Genomic DNA, 17,001 nt, shown 5'->3' on the forward strand with positions numbered 1-17,001 from the left:
GACACATGATTCTCAGGGGAGTTTTTACCAGAAGACACTATAAACCTAAAAATGCCAAAGTCAACTCTGACGTTACTATCACTTTAATTTTAAAAGGGGGACTACGCATTTACAACACCATGACAATGTCAAAATCCTATCATCTAAAATTTTTTATCAGAAATCCAACTAACAAATAACAAAGATCTTAACATTAATTAATAAAAACTTGCAGCTATGCTTATATCCTGAAGCGTAAAAATTATGAAAAATGACTAAAAAAAAAAGGTAAACTGTATTTTGACTATTTTGAATTCAACAGGTTGGGACCACTCTCCCAAATGGGATATAATAGCCCAAATGGGATATACATTTTAAGTGCAAAAAAATATTTTTTTTTATTTTTAAATTTTTGAAATAATTCCGCATTAATGTAAATAAAACACAACAACTTTTGGTTAAGAATTTTTTCTATATTTCTATAGTTTGTAAGATTGATCCCCAAGAAGTTTTGGATAAACTGAGGGATCAATCTCAGTAAAAGTACAGCTACAGAAAAAGTTGTTTACCAAAAGTTGTTGTATTTCATCTATTCTAATGCGGATTTATATCAAAAATTTCAAAATCAAATTTTTTTTATTTTTTGCACTTAAAATTTATATCCCATTTGGGCTATTATATCCCAAACCGGCTATTATATCCCAATTGGGAGAGTGGTCCCAACCTGTTCAATTTATTTACGTTTTTTCATCCATTTGTAAAACCGTGCTAATTTTTAAATGATTAATTATATTGACACATGTGTTCCTAGGTGAATTTAATCATACGATGCGCTAGCCGGGAGCACCAGCAGTCGTATTGTACGTTAAACACTTTTTATTTAAAATGAAAATAGAAAATGAAAGTTACTTTTTGATGTAAACAATGTCTATTTTGAGAAAAATACAAAATATTCGTATAAAAATAAAAGAAAATTACAAATTTTCTTAAATTTTGTGTATATTGACAAAAACTGGTTGATATCACAGACCTATTTTCCGTGTCTCCCATCTGTAATTGTGCCTCAACTGGTCCGTCTCCCGCTTTGTCCGCCATGATGCTCAATATTGAAATCTCGTGAGAGTTTGATTTGAAAGGTCATCCTAGATAAAACGTTAGAAGTTTTCGTGAGTATTTTTCTATCAAAATTTGCCACAGTGGACATAATAAAAGAGTCTATAGATCAAAGTAACGCAAATAATGGGTTTAAAATGATGTTTTCCAAAACTTAATTGATCGTTATATCACGTGACACAAATAACAACGAGAATTCCACCATATTTTGGTGGCAGGTGCGAAGGGTGACAAAGTGAATCATCTATGTACTATGTAACAGTCTATACAACAGTTTTAGATTTATGACACAAGAGTATCTTAGTTTCATTCTTTATTGTAGAACTGGTTGTCTTGTAAGATTGAAACTTCGGGAATGTGTTTTTTTCTGTTCGAAAATGAGATGACCAAAATTTAACAAAATGAAGAAGCTGTTTCCATTTAAAATTGAATCAACGGGGACCCAAAATCCCTACATTGGCAAAGTTTTTACAATTGGAAGGTTTACAGTAACAGTTGAGGATGTTTTAGCCGAAGGTAAGTTATAAGTATTGCCGGAATTAATGGGATTCACAAATGGAGGGGGCGTGTCTTGTCTCATGACAATATTCTGTTGATTTTATTGCTTGATTGAATGATAATTGTTTATGATTTACATAATTATAGTCAAAGCAGTATATTAATAATTATAAATAAAAATGTTTGCATTTCAATTTTACCATATTTATCTTTAAATTCCAGGGGGTTTTGCCATTGTTTTCCTTGTCAAAGCACAGAATGGAAACCACTATGCACTTAAAAGATTATTTGTAAACAATGATCATGATCTTACTGTGTGTAAACGGGAAATACATATTTCGGTAAGTATATATCAGCTATGTTCATGAATTTAACTTTGGTTGCTGGGACGTTCAGATACATTACTTCTTTCTTTTCTTTACAGAAAACCCTCAGTGGACACAAGAATATCATACGTTATGTGGACTCCAGCATTTCAATGGCCCCAAATAAAGTTTACGAGGTTATGTTATTGATGCAATATTGCAGAGGTCAGTTAAATCACTTAGTACATTTTGAATTTATGTAAAGATCTATTCAATAAACTATGAGAGAAATATATGTAAATTTATTGATTTCAAAAATTCATTTCCTTTTACATTTTTTGTTGTCCTGGATGATAGATATTACTGATTTGAGAAATAATCTGTATCTTTTATTTTGAAGATAATGTGATACAACAGATGAATGAAAAAATTAACTCTGGCTTCTCTGAGAAAGAAGTGCTGAAGATTTTCTGTGATGTATGTGAGGCAGTAGCCAGGTTACACCACTGTCAAACACCAATAATACATAGAGATTTAAAGGTTGGTGGTGTTAATTCATAGCCTTGCATTTATACCCAATACCTTTGTTGGTGATAGTCATTTTACTCTTAGAATCAGACAAATATACAATGGAAATAAAATTTATAGTATGCTTTCAACATCTTTTGTTTTATGTTGCAATCAGAGTTATTTAACCCTCATGTCCTAATATTATCTCCATTGATGCTATTAAAGGACAGTTATTAGCAAGAAAATAATATATCAATTATCTATTTCTAGGTGGAAAATATATTAGTATCTGAGGATGGCCATTATGTATTGTGTGATTTTGGGAGTGCTACAGCCAAAGTATTATTACCAGGTCAACAAAATGTTCAGCAAATTGAGGAGGAAATAAGAAAGTAAGCAGCCATTGTCCTGTGATTTAGGAAAAAAAATATTTTATTGAACATTTCATCGGTCAAATCTCTCTTTACCATGAAGTATCAACTTATAATGAAATAAGCTTTTGAGTTTTGGAATATTTATATATAAATCATGATTATCCCTTGCAATTATAAACTGTATGAAGAATAGAGATTGAGTTGTTCATCTTGAACGATTCTAGGTACACAACAGTTTCTTACCGATCTCCAGAAATGGTGGATTTATATGGAGGAAAGGCAATTACAACAAAAGCTGATATCTGGGTTTGTCAGCATTTTCTTATATTTTGAGAGAACAAGTTTATCCCCCAAGATGTGACAGAGAATTCATTCCTCATAATGGGACCTGTATTTTTGCTTCTGTTACAGGCCCTAGGTTGCTTACTGTACCGGTTGTGCTTTTTCACTTTACCCTTTGGTGAGAGTACATTGGCAGTACAAAGTGGAAACTTCACCATTCCAGATGGTTCCAGGTTCTCAAAGATGATGCATTCTCTCATTGGTAAGTAATCAAAGCTTTTCTGTATTTAAAATTACACAGCCTACTGTAGTTTTATCAGTCTTCAATGAATACCAATTTTTTCATGGTTTCATTGTTGAGTTGATCCACAAAATCAAAGTGCATTTTCTAATAACACATTAAGTTGATAGAATTATTGTCAATGAATTTATGTATCCCTGAAACTGTGTGATTTTCATAAACTCCACAAAAAATGATGCAATGAATATTGATGATTCTGTGGTATATTGCATTGGTTATATGATTTATTTGTTGAAAATACCATAGTTATTCTTCTGTTGAAAAGTATCAATGTATAAAGTTGATACAACAATTTTTCATGTCTTATTTTTGTTAAAACAAGACAAGTGTAACAGTATTTGAATGTTTCAGGTTATATGCTGGAGGTTGACCCCGACAAGCGACCTGACATTTACCAGGTGTCTTGGCTGGCCTTCAGTATGTGTCACAGGGACTGTCCAATCCCCAACATGAGTGTAAGTTGTGTCCATTCAATGTCTTAGTCTGTGTAACTTTTACATCTGTTACCAGCTTCAGGCTCTGTACCTTCTAAATTCATAGTATTGTGTATTTATTTATACTTGTAAAAGAATGGGGGCTAAGTATAGACAGGAAAAATGGCCAGTATAATGTACTGAATACTGTTTATGATTTGAATTTAAGTATAATGATGTAAGTTTTCATAAATAGGATTGTCATAAATCTGTACTTTGTATTACATGTACTGGTAAGTCCAGTGTAAAATTAAGCATACACCTTGATTAAGTTTTAGGGACTTAATATATTAGACCAGATCGATGAAGGTGATAGATAGGCTCATTCTGTGTTTCAGGGCGTACCCTTGCCAGATCTGAGTAGATTGCCTGTCCCACTCACTGAGTCTGAATCCAGACAAGTGAAGACCTCAGCTACAAAGTAAGCTCATCTGTCCAATTTACCTTGATATTATCTTCACTCCTCCTCAGTTAGAGACAGTTTTATCGATTTGTGTCAACTCCTCTATTTGCAGAAATGTCTCTGTTCAACCTATTGAAAGCACAACTGTGACCCCAAGGTCACGACCTAAAGGTCAAGCTGTCCCTCAGGTTAATTCTTTGGGCTTACCTATACAGACATCTGTTGTACCTAGGAAACGACCAACACCAGTCAACCCAAATCCTGTGGTTCAACAAAACTTAGCAGGTGGGGAATTATTTTACACATTTCTTTTAAAAAAAATATAAGCAAGCTCTTTTATATTTAGTGTAATGCATGCAACACACATGAATGAGTATTTTAACCAACCTGGTTTTTTATATATTAAAATTTTTTTTTTGAAGTACTGTATTTTTCGGAAATTAGGTCGATACGGTTTATTGGGCGAAGTAGGCCGTTTTTATCCAAAAAATAAAAAAAAGTACAAATAGGTCGACTTTGAAGAATTCGTCGAAAAATTACCGCTAGTTCTAATGAATAAATGATTTAAACCAATAACGTTATCATATAGTAGCCTTTAATCTTATTTCTTAGTTTTAAACAAAAGGGAAATAAAATGTACTTCTTGAAAACATCGTAAGAAAATGTCTGAAATTGAATCAAAATTTTCAAACCAATTAATTCAGTACGGCCGGTTTTAATTTAAAATTGTTTTTTATTACTTCCCTGCCATGTGTACAAACTGGTGTTAACCAGGGGATAGTAACCTAGCCTGCAGGCATGACTACGGTAGCACATGCCACCCTGTGTCTCTCTGTGACTTTTTACTGTGTATATACACACGAGTCAACCTCTGATCTTATTGAAGCCTGCGGGGATGAGTAGCACGTGCCGAGAGTTCAACTGTGTATAAACAAAGTAAGCGCTACCCAGACTGATTTCAGAGACACCTGGCTAAAATTTCATTGAAAGTTGTTTTATGTTGAATATACAGAAAAAAACTTGTTCATGTATTCTATTATGAAAACAAATTGTTTTTTTTTTAAATTTCTACCCAACGATATTTTCCCCCCGTAATTACCCTTTGTACGGTTCTCATTTTACTTTTACCGCGCGAAATTGATTTCCTGTTTATCGTAAGCACACGATCAAAATGCATGACAGCATATGATAATGATCGAAAGATGATTCAGTCAGTGATCTAAGTAAGAAATGTAAGAAGAAATAAATCTATTTACATTTAATTTTGTTTAAATGATAAATTACTACAGTATATTGATTAAAATCCATATGATTTTTACACAGAAATTCAAGCAGTATTATAGTAAACACTCATGATTTTATTGGAGGGTTGCATAAATTTTTGCAAAATTTCATATCAAATTTTCCAACCAAAAAAAACCCCATAAATTGGGCGAAGCAATGAATAGGGCGAGGTCCTCATGTCAGGAAAAAAAGTATCGACCTAATTTCCGAAAAATACGGTAAGCCATAAACATCATATTGAATATTGTGTCTCAGAATCTAAACCAGTGAGAGGTGCTGTTCCACCCCAGCCATCTTTCCAGAATCCCCCAGCCCAGCCATCTTATCAGAACCCTGCTCGAGTACAACAGACCCCCCAGCAACAGTCAACACCATCTGTTCCAGCCGGAGGTCATATGCCCCAGTATTACCCTGGGCACCAACAGAATGTGTACCAACCCCCTGCTCCAAACCACTTCCCAGGAACTATTGCTCCTGGACAGTACAACACTACCAGTGGTCCCCATTCACAAACAAACTATAATTCACAGCAGCATGGTGTGGTATACTCACAAATGAACTATGCACAGCAGAAACAGTTGTATTACCAGCAACAAAATCCAGCCCTGGCTCCTCCAGTGACACAAACCCTGCCCCCTCAGAGCCTGTCCCAGCAGGCTCCTGTACCCCAGAGTCAGCCCAGACAGCCGCCGGTGTATCCCCCTCAATCTAGTCCTCGCCCAGAAGTCCAGAAACAGAACATGGAACAACATTATTTACAGCTACAGGACTCTACAAATGTACAGAACAATAACTCAAGTAAACCAGAGGTGTTTAAAAAGCCTACTGTGCCACATTCCAAACCTAGAAGTGAAACGAAGGAAAATGTAAGTTTACAGTTTTGATGGTTAAATATGATAATGTAGGTACAGTTTCTATTAATTTACAAAGTTTTAATCAAGTTGAGAGTAACATTCATTTTGTTAGCAATTTAAGAATAAAATATTGTCATTTCAATCCAAAAATTTTGTCCAAAAATTCCATATCCAACCTCAGATTTTACAAACATGTTTGTTCCCACACCTTTAATCTCCTATTAAATCATCAACCTATTGAATTTATTAGGTAGCACACTGGCAGATTTAATTACTAATATTTAGATTGTCAAATTACTGTAGAATGTATTGATGGTTTTAAAAAAATTTTGCAGATGGATTCACAACCTCTGATCTCTATCACTCCTCCATCGTCCCCCAAACATCATAGAACCCACAAACGTAACGTTAGTGATACCTACCTCACGCACCTCTCAATGGGCGGCAAAGGAAGTGCATTCAAGTACGTCACATAGGACAGGCCCTTATTTCTCTAAGTCGATGGCATCAATTAACTGAAGAACATATTACAATATTGAAACAAGGTTTATTTTGATGCTTTCATTGTTTCAGTATTAGTAAAATGATCATGAACTGTACTCAGAGAGATTGAAAGAGGGAAATTAAGAATACTAGGGAAACAAATGGTTACCTGAAACTTTTATGCATTGACTATGATGAGCTTTTCACATTTAGTTAATTAAACCAATAAATTCTTTTGTAAAACTCTGAAATCCAAATGTGGCAATTATCTGATTAGAATTTAACAGTATATTATTAATTATTTTTTTATATCAGTGCATAAATATTTATTATTTATTGTTTACGATTTCTTATGTATTTTTTAAGGAATAAAGAATCATTCTTAGAGTATTATTTGGTGATAATTTTGGTCATCAAGTGATCAAATCCAACAAAGCCTGAAGGGCTTCATGATATATTTAATCATGCCCCAACCATAATTATCACCTCATAATATACAAAGAATGATTTGTTATTACTTACATTTCAATAATTTTTAGCAGTTGTACAATTAATACATGTATTAAATTATTACCATCATAATGTTATTCTCATTTTTCAGTTATGCAAACCTTGCTTGGTCCCCACACTATGTCATTTGCATCATTGATAAAATGTATTGGACTATATGTTACAAATTTGATTTGTAGTGTTATCACAGCCAAAGACAACGGAAAATGTAAATATTGTGAAATACAATTTCCTAGACACTGTTGTTACAACAGATCTTGTTATTTTTCAGGGCATATCATTCCGACCGGAGCTTCCTACCTGCCCCCCAACACCTGGGAAAGTGCAAGTCTGCCTCCACTACTCCTATACACTCTCCACCCAGGTACATCATTTATAATGAGCTCTGCAGGAGAATTGAGTTGGAATTTATAAACTTAAGTTAGGCAATGAAAAAATGTTTGTTATACTGGTACAGGACACATATTCAAGGATTTCTGGCTTAAGGTGACTCACTACACGCTTGAAAAAATGTTTCTCAGCAGAAAATTACTCAATTATGAAAGATAGCATGATGAATAAGACGGATACAAGTAAAATAGCCAAAAATTATGATTTTATTACTTCCAAAAAAATGATTTAGTGAATATGAACAAAAGCTCTAGGAAGATTTGAACTAATGATCTGCAGTTCACAAGCCCAATTCTTTAACCACTGAGCCTTGATGATATTCAACCCAATCAATTGTTACAAACAAGTTAAACAAACATTAAAATGGCCATCTAGTGACATACTGTCAAAAAAGTATAAGCCTAGAAGTAATGAGCTACAATGTACTTTATAGTAGATCCAGTGTTCTGTGACGTCACACTTTTTTGTAAAACTTTGAATTCTTTAAAAATTGTGCAAGATAGTTTTACTTATTTTATGTGAATATAATCACATGGATGTAATTAGAATTATTGGTAGGTTCAAGATATTTTCGCACTTTATTTTATACTAAATTTCCAAATTTTTATATATTTTATCTATGCAAAGGGGAAATAACTCTTTTTCTGACTTTTCTCTCAGTTGTATGTCTAAATGATATAGATTTTCTTATTCCAATGATTAATTGTAAAATATTTTTGTAATTTTAGTTTTCTGATAAAGTTGACATTAAAATTAAACAAGAAAAACAAATTTCTGCCAACAAGTGTTTACTTTTAACAAAAAAAAATACATTTTTCTAATGCTAAAAAATGCTTTAGTTTATGTTTATCTGGCATCTCAAAAAGTGTGATGACATGTATATTTTTTCTAACAATTGATGACATTTAAGTCTATTAAGTCGAAATCAGTTTGGTTTTTCAACTTTCTCCAGAGAATTTTACGAGTATGGAGCTACCTTAAATGCAGTTACTTGTATTACTATCATAATAGTTAATACATGTGTAGATGGTTTAAAACTTTAGGTCTCCTGGGATGACAAGAGCTGTGTCAGCAGATATTGCAGAGTGGAATCCATTCGATGACAACTTTGGGCCGGATACAGAAGAGGAGTTGTTTGGGAAGGAGTTTGACAAATTAAGGAGGGGATCTAACAGCAGTAAGGGGTGGTATTTGTAATCAGAAGGAACACCCAGTGAAATTTCTTATATGAATCAATTGTTATATGAGACTGATTTGTAAACCAAGCTGGTTATGTTTGTGTTTAAGTTATGATGTTTATTTCTTTTATCTGGTCAATGCCTTCATTCTAGGTATATCAAATGTCAAGAGTAGAGAGGACCTAGTCATGTCTGGATCAGATTCATCTGATCCCTTTGAAAAAGCACCCTTTAAAAAACCAGGTACAATGCTTAATTTACACTTTACATTTGAAATCCACCTTTGTTATTAGACAATTTTTGTTCTTATATCATTGGCTTTAAGGGGTTTTGATATTGTATTTTATTTGTTATTATATTGATTTTGTTTGTATCCATTGGTATGATAAAATACCTGTATTCATTGTTCTTGTGTGATTAAGTCCCTTTATTTTATACTATTGTTGCAAGTTGCACAAAATTGGTTTGGTTTCTTAAGTTAAACCATTATATCCTGTTTCCCAGTGGATATTTACCCCCTCTTGATTTTTATAATAGTTGCATGATAGCTTTAGATAATACAGTATTTGGCAATGGATATGTTTGTTTAACTTAGAATTTATGCTACTTAAGCATTTATAATGATATTAATATTGAATAAGTAGAAATCATAATAGATAATACAGAGTTAGTATGATTACATTGTAGTATCTTTTAATCATGCTAAACTATTTCAAACAAGGAAAAAATGGATTTTCTGTTAGACAAAAAAATACATACCGGTACATGTACTTGTACAAGTTACTTTGCTTTCAATATAGTTTTCTATAACAGAAACTTGTGTATTCTTCAAACTTGCCATGACTTTCGCTCTGCTTTCTCTCTGCGTGTGCTTCTCTGAATGCGTGAGGACATCGTGAATGCGTTAGGATGTCTTTGTGAATGCAATAGGACATGGTTGTGTTGATCTGCATGCAGTGCATGATTCTGTGCTCCTTTTGTACTGCAGGTCACGTCAGGCACAGCAGCAGTTCTGACAGTGATCATCTCCGAAGTGCCAACAGCTCCCGCTCGGGTTACGGAGGTAAAGGTCACATGTAGGATTCCCAGCATGCATCACAACCAATCAGCTTCTCTAGTTTTAGGCATGATGGAACAGTTTTGGGGCTGGTCTCAGTCATTGGGTTGTGATCAGAGACCTTGTTTCTCTCTGGTTGCATTGGTAGCCCTGTATCATCAGTACTTGTTTTGAACTCTTACAGAACACAGACATAAGAGAAGGTATTCACTGCCCTCCTGGAGACCTCACGGTGTATGTTGTGCTCCTCTTGTTGAGGAACCTTAAAACATTTAAACTTCACTGGTGCAAGTCACAGACCAAAGATTTCCTGTAGATGTTCAACTCTGTATCTGCATATTCAGTCAAAGATGTTCCAATATTTGTGTATATGTAGGTGTATGTTATGCAAGATTTAGAAAGAAGAATAAGAGGCTATAAAAAGAGAGACCCATCATTTACACACAAGTTTTCATATCAAATTATTGTAAACAAGAAGCTAATGTGTTTTCACTAAGTATGTATGTAGTAGATTTATTTGGGGTATTAACTGTGTAGTATTGGGACCTATAGGTACTTGTAGGAGAGCTTTGGTTGAAGAGAGCTCAATATGTGATATATGTAAGCATTTGATAGGATTGTTATAAACTTGCTCTACAGTTCTAGATGCAAGTCTCATGTGATACTATTGATGAAGCTTGCCATAGGTTGGATGATTTCTTTAAGATACACGTCCAGCCATGCCTGTCTCTTACATCGGCCATCATCCTTACTGTCGCCATGTTCTAGGCAATCACCATGACGACCATACAATTATTTTGTGTTCTCTTTGTCACAATGCAGTGCTGTGCTACTTCCATCCTTGCTCTTTAAATCATTGTTACATTATTACATTTTACTTTTCTTTTTGAGACAATTATTTCATTGTATCATCACTTTTACAAAAGACTTTTCAAACAAGACTTTTTATCGAATTCTAGTCAAGCATGTTTTTGAAGTGTTTTAATGTGCTTGTGATTGGTGTGAAATTATCTGATCTGGTCACATTGTAGAATAGCTATTAACCTTGTTATGCAGTGTACAATTTTGTATTGATGTTTTGAACATTTTAAGCCTTGAAACCAGATTTTATGAAAACCCATGAGAATTTTATTATGTGGAGCTGCTATTTTAGACATTGTATGTATCATCGGTTCACTGTTTTATGCATACAACATACAGATGGTAGTTCACACTTTTACAGGTTTACTTTACCAGGATTGGAATATGTGTGACAACCTTGTTTCAAAATTGAAGTTTTGTTAAATTCATAGTAAGGAAATTGTATCTGGTTTCAAAAAGCTTATATGAAGAGGGAAAACAATGCATAATTTGTTTTGAACATCATAATAATAAAAAGAAATACTAGTTAGAAATTATTTAAAGTTTAATTTTGTCAGCAGTTTTGAAACAAGGTGAACAGCAGTTGTATGTGGTGAATCTGATGTGTTAATCAGTGCAATCAATATGTTCATATACACACAAATGTGTTTTTATTATTGAATATGGATTTGTTTACAATAAATCAGGATTTAAACAAATACAACATTTTCCTTTTGATTTCAAAACTGCTGACAAGCACATTGCACTAAAGGCACTTGGTCGTTACAACTAGCAATAGCTCACAGGAAGCATTTTGTTGTTGGGTTGGAAAGATTAAACTCGTATGCTGAAATTCATCTGTAGCTCTTGAGTTTGTGCCAATTGTTAGATTTTTCTTATCTTCCTATCCCAAACTCATAAATTACTGATAAAAATGGTAACCAAGTCCTTTGAAAACTGTGGAAAATACTAATTTAAAAAAAAATATTTAGTCTCTATCTAAATTTCAAAATATTGATCTATGGCCTTGCTGAGGTTTGGATTATTAAAATGGATGAAAATGGAGGTGGGTGAAGTATTTAATGTCAGAGGAAATAACCTTTCTAGCTCTGCACAATTTGAGGTATGGTGCATGCCAACACATGTATAACGCTTGCATGAGAAGACATGGTTTTCATGAATAATTCTTGCCTTTAAAGTACAGAGCAATTTCTGATGGAAATGAATTACTTTTGACATTAATTTTCGAGGAGTACATTTGTTCTACTTTTATAATTTATAATGATTAACATAAATAATAATTGTAAACTTTTTACAGATGAGGATGATCCTCCAAGGAAATCAGAGGAGAAAGATCAGACTGACAATGCCAGCAGCCAGTTTTTCACCACAACCCTGATGAAGGCAGCTAGGAGTCTTGGATCTCGTTACCAGAAGTTTGTAGATACCGATGAAGAAAAAGATGACAGACCACCCGCAGTGAAAGAAGTGGGAGAAACAAAGCAAAAAGAGCATGAGTCTAGTTCCTCATACGCTGAGGATGATCACCCAATCAACCAAGTTCAGAACATGAAGAAAGACTTCAGCTACCAGGAGTTGGATGATGAGTATGGAAGTCGCCCTGTACCAGTGACATCAAAACGAAAGGAGGGAGAGTGGAGTACAGAAAACGATCCCAGCCCCAGCAATGTGACCTCAGCCCCAGGGCAGGCTCAGCTCTCAACTGACAGAATCATGGGACACGAGTATGGGGTGCGGCCGCTTCTGGATGATGATGAGCTGGAAGATGACTTCAGACCCCCTCACTTTCATGGCAGTGTAGAGATAGGGTTCTCTCATGAACATGACAGTGATGACAGCCATGGAGAGAGCAGTAACAGCACAGTGTCCCCTCAAATTGGACTTAGTCCTGCCATGTCCCCATCTAATGTCAATGAAAAAAATGACCCATTTACTGCTGCTCCCTTCAGGAAAAGGTTTCCAAAGAAAAAATCTTCCACAAGCAATACTGTTTTGATGAAATCTTCCACAGGTGATGGTGATCCCTTTGCTAAAGCTCCATTTCGTCCCACTTTTCTACCGAAGTCAAAGACACACCATTCCATGGGAGGAGGGTCAAGTCCTCTATTACAAATGAATGAAGACTTTCGTAAACTGGATAGGAAAAATGATGTGACTGCAAGCATTCCATATGCAACTCTTCCAAGGAAATCAACCTCAAATAAGATTTCTGGTTCAGCATCTGTAGGGATGTCCCCAGTTCAGGAAAAAGTGTCTTCTGATATATTATTTATAGCAGATCCTTTATATACAAAGTCCTGTCATTCCAATGCCAGCAGAAGTTCCTCCGTTCAGTATCAGTCGTTAAACACTGATGACCCGTTCAAGTCTGTTCCATTCAAGGGGAAGCTAAAGAAAAATAAAACATCAAAAGAAGCCATAAACATTATGGATATGGAGATACCACCAACTGAGCCAGCAAAAACTGTGCAGGAAATCTCAACAAATTTCACTCCAACCAAACCTAGCATACCCAAATCTCATTCCTTTGGCTCAGTCTCCTCTCTTAGTTCTTCCAAATCAGGTAGGCCCCTTCCCTCCCGAACTTCTGGAGAAAAACTTTATCAGCAGTTGGAGGAGTTGACTATTGAGAGGAGCGAGGAGCCTTTTACCTCACACAGTCCTCAACTAGATGATCATCTGATCAACAAGGAGGACACATCCGAGGATGAGTTTGAGAATGAAATGTCCAAGTCAAAGTCCAAAGGCAGAAAAAGTCCAAAAGATTACACAGAAACTGGCTTTTCCAATATGAGTTTTAATGACGATGAAATGGCTGATTCTTTGGAATCATATCCTGCACATAATTCATCTGTGAAAAACGTACAAGTTGCCAATATCTGTCATCCAGCATTCTCAAAGGAAAGTTCACCTTCTTCTGTAATGAAAGCGTCGACCGAGGCCCTGAAGGTCAGTACTGGAGGTTATGACACCTTCACATGGCCCAGGAAACAGAGAAAGCTTGCAACAAACGAACCGTTCAGCTCAAAGAAGAAAGTGGATGCTGTGTAGCAGCTAATCAGTTGTTTTTATTTTTGTTAAATTCTAGGTTGTTCTGATAGAATTGTGATATTATCATTATTCGTAATATTATTATTATCCTTTCTTCAGGGTACACCAGAATTTTGATGTTACCTTTTCCCCGTATTTTATTACTTTTATGAGCTGACAATTATCCTTTACTTTTTACATTATTTATTTTTTTTCCCTCCATTTTCATATACTCATAATGTAGAATACTAATGTATACATCCAGTAGGATGATATGACTACATAATGTCAGATTTTCAGGCACAACAAAAAAGCAAGACTTTTAATCTGTTTTAGAGAAGTCAGTTTTACAACATGAAACCAGAATCTCTTATAAATCAAGTTCTGGAAGGAAATCAGCTTCAGTGTCTTCTTGGTACTAACTGTGCATAATAGGTGCTAATTTTATGTTTTCACAAAATGCATGCTTATATTTATTTTTTGTCTTAAATGTGGCATTTATTGTTTGGATTTTTTCTGTAATTTAGTTGTGTTGTAAACATACATTGTCATGCAATAACACAGAAGGGACGATATCGATCCTTCTTTATGGAATCAGCCTGCACCTGCCAGTTGCTTGATTCTAATGTGCTACTATGGTACAAGTACTTGTATATGCAAGTAATTTTCTTTGAGGACATTCTTCCTGGTTAACTCATTTGCTTAAGATACCCAACTTTAATTTGCTTTATCTGTCCAGTTACTGATATGAAAATGGTTTGATTTACATGGAGAAAAAAAATTAATACATGTAATAATTATTAAATACCGGTACTGGTACATTGCATCCAGACATTAAAAATAATTTTGCTTGCCAAAAATTTTAAGATGGTAGTTTTTTCCCAGTTTTCAAACAGTATACATGTATGTAATATATAAACTTCTATCATGTCGTGTATAAGTTCAAGGTCACGCTGGCTAAATGACCTTGTGTTATTTTGACCTTGTGTTATGGTTGGTGGTTAGGCTTCAGCAATACACTGTTCTGATTATTTTTTATGTGTTGAACTGTGATATTGATCTATTGTTTTCTGTTCACTGCTGTAGACTAAATGTAATACGGACTATATTTTAGATGGTCCATCCAGGTATCAGCTGTTGAGTACATGAAGTTACCATAATAAAATCTGCTAGAATGTGTGTGTTTTCTTTCAATATTTCTACCATCTTCATATAGGATTGGGAATCTCAAAGAATCACTTATTACAATATATATATGATTGGGAATCTCAAAGAATCACTTATTACAATATATATGATGGATACCAAGATATCAAGTTTTAACCTCAATTGACCAAGTTAGATTATTAGATAAATGGAAGATACTGGCATATACTTTTACGTTTGACTTTGACCTTCATTTGAACAAAACATCAGGAGGGGGTTCCCTTTGTTGGACAGTGTTAAAAATTATAGGGAAAATAAACATATTGACCAAAATACCACACATGAACCCCTCCCTTCACGTGGATTAGGAATTAGACTTCCACTTTTTCAGGGGACGGGGTCAAGATTGTCTCAACACAACCACCCCCCCCCCCCCCCATGCACAAAACTGATGCCGCGTGCCTGTATTGTAAAAAAAAATATGGCTATGAAAAAAAGGGGAGACAAAAAAAATATCAGATTTTGTGAATTGTGTGGTCTGATTAGTCTTAAAATAGTTACCCGACAGTCCCTTTATTTATCCCACTCCAAAGGAAGCATCGCACAAAAGTTATGAAGAAGGAAGGGGGAAAAGAGATAATTATATTTGAGTATATATAAATCTGTTTTAATCTAGTTTAATATAATTTCATAAATTTATTACATTGATACAAATACGTCGTCTTAGATATCGTATGTTTTTCATGCATGTAAATTATGCAGAATATAGGGTGGAAAAGATAATATTAGCTTCGAACAGACCTTCAGCCAAAAAGACACCCGGAGAAACTTTTTGTACTGAGCGTGAAGAAGTTCATATACATGAAAGAACTTAACATTATGAGACAGGATGCATGTGTCTTTTTCTTTGGACCGTGCGCTCAGGTAACATATATTCAAATGAGTGAAATCGCCTATTAAGGTATTCGATGTATAACGACCACATTTTGTACCTAACAAATGAATGGTTCGATTTGCTTAATCATGATATCATTTTGAAGGTTTTATCAAATAAAAATACTCCACAAAAGGAATTATGGTCCAACTAATTACACCTTGAATTTTGCATTGAAGTACTGTATATGGGCAACGCATGTTTCATTAAGATATTGTAAAAAGTAACTTATAATTCGTGAAACTTTCTTGGTTAATACATGCATAAACTTTCTTTTTATCAAAATATGAAATAAAATGAATCATTAACCGCAGATATTTTGACAAAATTAAAAAAAATCTTTTTCCATCAAGGGGAGATAACTCTTTAAAAAAATTTAAGGTGCAAAATGACCGGCTTCTTACATGTTGTCTGTCATGTGAATTTGTTTCATTTCACTTACATAGTTATCTAGCAATGAATATTTAACTATTTTAAAATGATTCAAAAGTGTTCAATATCCCTTCATGATACATTGAACACCTTAAAACTGGAACAGTTGTATATTTGAATTTTGAATAAGCCATAACACTTATTCCAACAACAAAAAAGGATAACTTCCCAAAATCATGAAATTCCTAATCCGGGGGGGGGGGGGGGGGGGGGGGTAACATACTGTACCATTTTCATTTCAATTCCTTACATGCTACCAAAATATGGGGCGGGAGGGCGGCTTTATTCTTGATACTTCAATTCTAAGTTTTAACAAAAATAAAGTTTGCTGCGAGAAAAGGGGGATGGGGGCTGGCCCCTCCCTGATGTTACGTGCTTGATAGTTATGTCTTTCAACAAAAAAAGTTTGGGGTGTAATTACTATATCTATATAATAACTTTTAAATTTTAAAAACAAATTTTAATATATGAACAAGCTTATTGATATTCACAGATTGTCAAAATCAGATAGTCTCTCTCTCTCCCCCCCCCCCCCCCCCAAGAACTGCGAATTGGCGCACTTTCAAATATATACAGCCCTGGAGTAAGTCGGACAAGTAAAATA

The 17,001-nt window shown here is 34.4% G+C and overlaps 2 protein-coding genes across 5 annotated transcripts in view; one reads left to right on the forward strand and one right to left on the reverse strand.

The window, feature by feature from the left end:
• Positions 1-1,129, reverse strand: part of LOC105331718 (set1/Ash2 histone methyltransferase complex subunit ASH2) — a 29,309-nt gene extending 28,180 nt beyond the window's left edge. The window contains exon 1 of the mRNA XM_011434031.4: positions 1,010-1,129. Coding sequence (XP_011432333.2) covers positions 1,010-1,074 — 65 coding nt within the window. The 5' untranslated portion in view covers positions 1,075-1,129. The remainder of the gene's footprint in view (positions 1-1,009) is intronic.
• LOC105331674 (AP2-associated protein kinase 1) lies at positions 1,045-15,064 on the forward strand. 4 transcript variants are annotated; one of them, XM_011433980.3, is made up of 18 exons: positions 1,045-1,145; positions 1,415-1,608; positions 1,813-1,931; positions 2,015-2,120; positions 2,296-2,435; positions 2,676-2,797; positions 3,004-3,085; positions 3,191-3,323; positions 3,714-3,817; positions 4,174-4,256; positions 4,351-4,523; positions 5,778-6,388; positions 6,712-6,839; positions 7,641-7,733; positions 8,803-8,936; positions 9,091-9,180; positions 9,926-10,000; positions 12,153-15,064. In XM_011433980.3, the coding sequence occupies exons 2-18, from the start codon at positions 1,494-1,496 to the stop codon at positions 13,904-13,906; spliced, it is 4,062 nt and encodes a 1,353-aa protein (XP_011432282.3). In that variant the 5' UTR covers positions 1,045-1,145; positions 1,415-1,493; the 3' UTR covers positions 13,907-15,064. The 4 variants fall into 4 exon arrangements, with proteins under 4 accessions (XP_011432282.3, XP_011432290.3, XP_065922471.1 ...); XM_011433988.4 differs by lacking the exon at positions 1,045-1,145 and adding an exon at positions 1,195-1,310; XM_011433995.4 differs by lacking the exon at positions 1,045-1,145 and adding an exon at positions 1,298-1,327.
• The last annotated feature ends 1,937 nt before the right edge of the window (positions 15,065-17,001 follow it).

This window comes from Magallana gigas, chromosome 7 (genome assembly GCF_963853765.1).
Source record: "Magallana gigas chromosome 7, xbMagGiga1.1, whole genome shotgun sequence".
Classification (NCBI taxonomy): Eukaryota; Metazoa; Mollusca; class Bivalvia; order Ostreida; family Ostreidae; genus Magallana; species Magallana gigas.